The 6,362-nt window shown below is 44.3% G+C and overlaps 1 protein-coding gene across 1 annotated transcript; it reads right to left on the reverse strand.

Moving 5' to 3' along the window:
* Positions 1-2,228: 2,228 nt before the first annotated feature.
* LOC107275995 (flavonol 3-sulfotransferase) lies at positions 2,229-6,014 on the reverse strand. The gene is made up of 2 exons (XM_015793758.3): positions 5,391-6,014; positions 2,229-3,022 (listed from the first exon to the last, which is right to left on the reverse strand). The coding sequence occupies exons 1-2, from the start codon at positions 5,993-5,995 to the stop codon at positions 2,518-2,520; spliced, it is 1,110 nt and encodes a 369-aa protein (XP_015649244.2). The 5' UTR covers positions 5,996-6,014; the 3' UTR covers positions 2,229-2,517.
* Between the last annotated feature and the right edge of the window lie 348 nt (positions 6,015-6,362).

Raw genomic sequence — 6,362 nt, forward strand, 5'->3', positions numbered from 1 at the left:
TCGAAAATGTTTCAATCTTTTAAAACACTGAAACACACACCGCTAGAAAATCGCTTTTCCAAACGGAAAAAGGACCACCTACACGCAAAGGCATGTGAAAATAGATGATTTTCACAGGCGGCCCAGCGAAAACCATTTTTGCAGGCTGCATCTATTTTCGCAGGCAGTAGAACCACCCTCCTGCGAAAATATTTTTAGCGAATAAAAAAAAATCCGCCGCCACCACCCTAACCCGTCGGCGGCGCCGCCAGCCTCCCCTCCCCTCCCAGGATCCAGGCGGCAACGGCGGCGTCGTCGTTGTTGTTATCGTCGTAGTCGCGGTAGTCGTCGTTGTCACGGCCGGGCACGAAGGAGTAGAGCTGCGGGAGAGGAGAGGGAGGGGGAGCCGCACCTCCCCTCTGGCCGCGCGCCACCGCCAAAGCTCCCCTCCCCTTCCCAGATCTAGGTGGAGTCATTGTCATCGTCGTCGTCGCAGCGAATGTCATTGCGGCTGGCCGCGGAGGGAGAGGAGAGGGAGGGGAGCCACGCCGTCGCCGCTGCCGCCTCAGCTCCTCTCGCTGCTGCCTCCCCTCCCCTCCCCGGATCCAAGCGGCGTCGTCATCGGCGTTGTCGTCGCGGCCAGCAGCGGAGGGAGAGTAGATCTGAGGGAGAGGGAGGGAAGCCGCACCTCCCCTCCGGCCGTGCCGCCGCCGACGCCCTCCTCCAGCACCGCCCCTTCCCTCCACCCACGCCGCTCTTATGAGAAAAAATAAAATTAGAGATTTGTCACAACTTATACAATACTCCTTCTAATCCAAAATATAAGCCACAACCACCTTTAACCCAAATAAAAGAACAACAATTATCGCCTCCTCATTTGGAACACCTCCTCATTTGGAACACCTTAAAAGATACAATGCATGCAACCAATATAATTAGAGATTTTGAAAGTGAAGTAAATAATAATTTTAAGGGCCCCCTTGAATCGTAAAATTGAGAAAACATAGGAATAGGAAAAATGTAGGATTTTGATAGAAATGTAAGTGTAAAATAGAGGATTGCAAAACATAGAAATAACCATTTGATTGGACCACGGGTAAAACGCAGGAATTAGAGGAGAGATAAAAACTGAAAGGAAAGTTTCCACAAGGTTCTACCTTATGTTAGAATTCCTCCAAAATTTGCATGGTATTATGCATTCTATACGAATTTCATAGAATTCCATAAGATCCATTCCCTTGATTCACAGGGCTATATAGGAAAAATTCCTACAGGAATAAAATCCTCTAAAATTCCTATGAATTTCCTTTAAATCAAAGGGGGCCTTAGTAAAGAAGAGGTGCTAGTTAATTACACTCATGTATGCACGTCTTATATTATAAAAAAATTTAAAAATATAGTTGGACCTTATTTTTTTAATGGAGGGAGTTGGATAGTAATTAACTTTTCAAGAGATGTAATCTCATTGGAACGTGAGATGTGCCCCATTCTTAGTACTTATATAAAAGCCCTCTACTTTTTGTGAAAATCACAAAATTTCAGACTAGGCTTTACCATACGATGTAACGGGTGAGGCTTGATCCGACCAACCTCTATATAAGGGCCAAGGCCGGTTCTATTGGAAGCAATCTACTTTCAACACAATATAGCCAATTGAATCATTTTTTTCGATATTGCATCTACTTTTCGCCTAGTTTAGCTTAGTTTTGTCCATCTTTATCTATTTGCGTTATGAATCGTCCGCATTCGCTGTGAGAGTGCGAAATATCTTTGCAGGTTTGTCCCATAGACCTTCTATTCGCCCATGAAACATGTATTCATCTTTAGTTCCATCTAAATCGACTCCGCTGGCCGGTTAATATATCGAAACCCATCTTGATCTAGTTTTTTTGCTAGGTTGGGGTGGTTAGCGACTCCATACCACCGCAAGGCTTTAGGTATCCTAATCGTGATTGTCTTCTTGCCAAAAAATTCCACTAAAAATTCAATTGGTGTATTAAAGCATAGGGAACTCAAGAAAAATCCCACCAAGCTATTTCCATTTATTAAATAAAATTATTAATTAGGGTTAGCTCAAGGTTAAACTTAAACAATTTCTTTTAGCGATTTATTAAATGAATTAAGACCAGAAAAAGGAAAACTTCAGGGCATGACATGCATTATGCCTTGCCTCCGAGAGCGGTGGCAATGGCGCACGAGGGACATGGGCGATGCCACAGCCATACAAATTAGTCAAAATACCATCTTTAAAATTTCAACTAACTTTTCAGCCACTCCTGCAATTTCAATTTAAAGGTTTAACATATGTCTACAATGTAAATAATGATACCCGTGCAATGCAAGGGTCAACAACGACTAGTGTTACATAATTCTCCATACAGTGAGAACTGGTTCTCCTTATACGCTTATTCTTTGTTGAAAGTCCACACGAGAAATTCCACATTACCACATAGCATGCTAAAGGTGGCTTATAGGAAAACTAGATGTTTTCCCGAAGCAGATTATTCAAACAACCTCTCAAGAAACATAGAGAAAGCATCAAATAGTGAACCCTGACCCATCAAACTTCTCGTTAAGGATTGAGTCCAGGTGTTGTCCCATCTCGAGGGTCATATGGTTCAGCCAATCTCCTGCCACTCCCTTTCTGAAGTAGGCATCGTTCGAGAACGTAATGCCGACACCCTGGTATCCTTCCCTGTTGATCTTTTGTTTCTTCATGCTCTCTAGGCTGCAAAGCTCTACGATCTCTGCAACAACACCCGTTTCTTCTTCGGCATCAGAAATCGGCTGCCCAAGGAACTCTGCTAATTGCCTAATTGTGCCCATCGGATCTTGGAGCATCTGTTCATATGTTAGGAAGAGTACCCTACTTGGCTCTTTTTTGCTTGCGTTCCAGTAGCCGAGGATGTGATCCCAGACAGGCCCACAGGCAGAAGTGCCCTCGCAGATAGACTTGTACACCTCGGAGAATGGCACATCTGATCCAATACGTTTGATACGCTTGATGAAGTGCCATGTGGAGACTGCTCTGTCCTTCTCATCTCTGCAAATTAGCATGTCAGCAACAAATTTTAATTCAAGAGATGCAATTAACTCTTAAACTTTTCTAATAGTGAAAACCAAAAGCACGGCATGCATTGATCCACGTCATCCAAAAATCATGAACGTTGGATCGCACTAGTAGGAAAATAATTTTTGCATGTCCCCTACCTTAATTCCAGAGGTGGACGAAGATACGAATCACCTGCTTTATGTTTACCATGGTAGGGGAGGTCCACGACCGTTATGTAAACAAAATACCATGGGCGACTACCTTAAGCGCCCTCCCAAGGTAACATGTTTTTTTCAGGCAACTGTCTTATAACTCTACCTATGAAAACATTGGTTTATTTACATGTGTGATGCAGTTAATACCCTGCTCATATCATGCAATTTTTCAGGTTGTGCCGTTAAATGCCCACGCCCACCTAGGGTCGGAGCTAGCACAAAATAAAATAAAGGAGGGTTCCTCTTGCTTGCTTTACCCTGGTTTGAATCAAATTTAGCTTAATACGGGTGCCTAACTTTGAACTAATAGAGTATTTATATGGTGAAAATAGATAAACTATAAGTAAAAAAATTTTTGAACCGGGTTTCTAGGCACCTCCTAGCTGTATGTAGCTCCGCCCCTGTGTCCACCTATGTCATGTCTTGTTCATCTTCCTTGTATGAGATGGGTAATCGACTAGTCGTGGGGCCATCGCATGAGGTGAAGTCTAGGGCATCAACCAGCTGGGAGGAGGAGGCACCTGTAGAGGTGGAGGAGAAGGTGCAGCCAGAGTCCTCACATGAGGACCCGGTCGTCCCCATTCCCCAAGCACGCACTCTGGTATGGGCCGACCACTAGCGCCATGGCACCGGCTGACCGGGCCCTAGAGTGTGCTCCGACAGGGGTCGGCCATAAACGTTGGCTCTAGAGGCAAAGAGATTATGCAGCAACTAATTAGTTAGTCTTTTTTTTATCATATGCCCAGGGTATGACAAGTAGTATGTAATTAGGGATAAACTTTTGCTTTGTATTATAGTATCTTGTTTAATATATTAAATATTTAGTAGAAACTAATATATATATGTTAAATATTTTTTTCGAAATATACCAATGTTCCATCTCGAAAATATTTTATCGCGGGCTATTGACATGTGGACCGGTACAAGTTTTTGGCTTGTCAATGACATGCATCCCAACATCTTTCTAGGTGGCTTTCATAAGATATTTTTAATAGATAATACCGTCGACTTTTAGCATGATATTTGACTATTTGTCTTATTTAAAAAATTATATACATGTTATTTATTTTGATGTGATTTGTTTTATTATCAAAGAAACTTTTGGTTTGACTTATAGTTTAGCATATATTTACAGTAAATTTTTAAATAACACGAATGGTCAAATGTTATAACAAAAGTTAATGACATGATATGAGAAACATCAGACATTGTATTTATTCTATGTTGAAAATGTTGCTATATTTTTCTATGAATTTTACCAAATTGAAGAAGAGTAACATTGCTGCAAAAACCCTAATAAGGACTGGCATATAGGTGCCGATTTATTTAAAACCGGCACCTATGCCCCCCTTTTCCACCCTGCGCGCAATGAAAAAAATATAACCTGTACCTTTAAACACTATAGGTGTCGGTTCAAGGAAAAATCCGATACCAATACTGTATATGTTGGTTTCTAGATAAACCGGCATCTATACTTATATTATAGGTATTGGTTCTAGAAAACAACCGATACCAATACTATAGGTGTTTTTTTAAAAGAACCGATACCTATACTAGTATAGATGCCGGTTCTTTTAAAACCAGCACTATAGGCGCCTGTTCTTTTAAAAAATGGCACCTATTAAAAAAAAGTCCACTGACGCACTGCAAGTCACAACCTTATCCCCTCTCCGTCTATCTCTCTCTCAAGTATGCCGCTCCTCTCCGTCTTCTTCGCTTCTCAACACCGTTGGGTGGTTCTCGTCACCTTGAGGAGCGGCGAGGTGATGGTGGGTTTTCTCCTCCCAGCCTTCACCTCCTCCAGATCCTCCTCCGGGCCTTCTCCTCCTCTAGACGCACCAACGGCAACAGCTTTTCATCTCCTCTCCTCTCTGCTGCCTTCTTCTCTCCATCCGACAACAGCGCCAATGATGGAGAAAGCCAACGGCAGTGGCTACGGTGGTGAAGGTGGTGAGGTGTGGGGTGGCGGTGGCCGGGATTTTTTTTATTCGGTGAAAACTATAGGTGCCGGTTCCAGATCCGGCACCTATGCACCCTGGACATAGGTGCTGACCAATTGGTTGAGGTCTTTGGAACGGGCACTGATGATTATTTGTGCAGTGTAAACAAATCCAAAACTGGAGGGAGTAGGAAAAAGAAGGTACCTGCAAACATATACGATCTTACAATCATCATTGTCGGTTATTGAAGAAGGCAGCAGCGAGAGTGGCAGGTGCGTGTTCAAGAGCCTCGGCGACGGCAGCTTGTCCAGCACACCCTCCCGCCCACACGCGAACAGGCCACTCTCCACGGTAGGCACGCAGTCGTGCGAGTTGAGGCGGCGGAGCGGGTGGTCGGGGCTCGCCGGCGGGAACAAGCCGCGCGCCATGGTGGCGAACGCGAGGGCCTTGAGCCACGTGGTCCCGGCCTTGGGCAGCGTCGCGAGCACGACGTCGCCGGGGCGCGCCACGAAGCCGCCGCGGCGCTCGTCGGCCATGGCGGCCGTGCCCCGCGCCCAGTCCTCCAGCAGCCAGAACCCCCTGTAGGAGAGGATCGGGAGGCTGTTGTTGTAGACGAGGCGCCTCGGCATGCCGGAGATGGCGGCGTCGTGCTCAGTGACGGGGCGAGCCGGGATGGCGTCGACGCCGGCGACCTCCTTGAACGGGACGGGCCCTGCAGCTTGCCCATCACGGTCAGGGAGTAGTGCTCCTTGCACTTTTGCCATATTTGGAGCCACGGCGAGAGCTATACCAATCTGAGCTATATGCATATGGTTGGGACTTGGAGTCTAATAAAGTACTACCTCCACATTTTAATGTATGACGCTGTTGACTTTTTGTTTAACGTTTGACTATTCATTTTATTTAAAAAAATTTATGTAATTATTATTTATTTTATTATGACTTGATTCTTCATCAAATGTTTTTAAAGCATGACATAAATATTTTCCTATTTACACAAAAATTTTGAATAAAACGAATGGTCAAACGTCAGTCAAAAAGTCAATCGAAAAGTCAATGACGTCATACATTTAAATATGGAGGAAGTAGTATATATTGTCCACCTTTGCTGACCCGATCTTATCAAGTACAGTACTAGTTAGATGCATTAATTTAGTTAGCTCAGGGAAAGCACGT

Source organism: Oryza sativa, chromosome 8 (assembly GCF_034140825.1).
Source record: "Oryza sativa Japonica Group chromosome 8, ASM3414082v1".
NCBI classification, from domain to species: Eukaryota; Viridiplantae; Streptophyta; class Magnoliopsida; order Poales; family Poaceae; genus Oryza; species Oryza sativa.

Bases quoted from the DNA above. Each gene is read 5' to 3' on its own strand.
- LOC107275995 (XM_015793758.3), bottom strand. From the start codon at position 5,995: ATGCATATAGCTCAGATTGGTATAGCTCTCGCCGTGGCTCCAAATATG. The intron at 3,023-5,390 runs GTACCTTCTTTT...GCTAATTTGCAG, and splicing joins AAGATCGTATATGTTTGCAG to AGATGAGAAGGACAGAGCAG.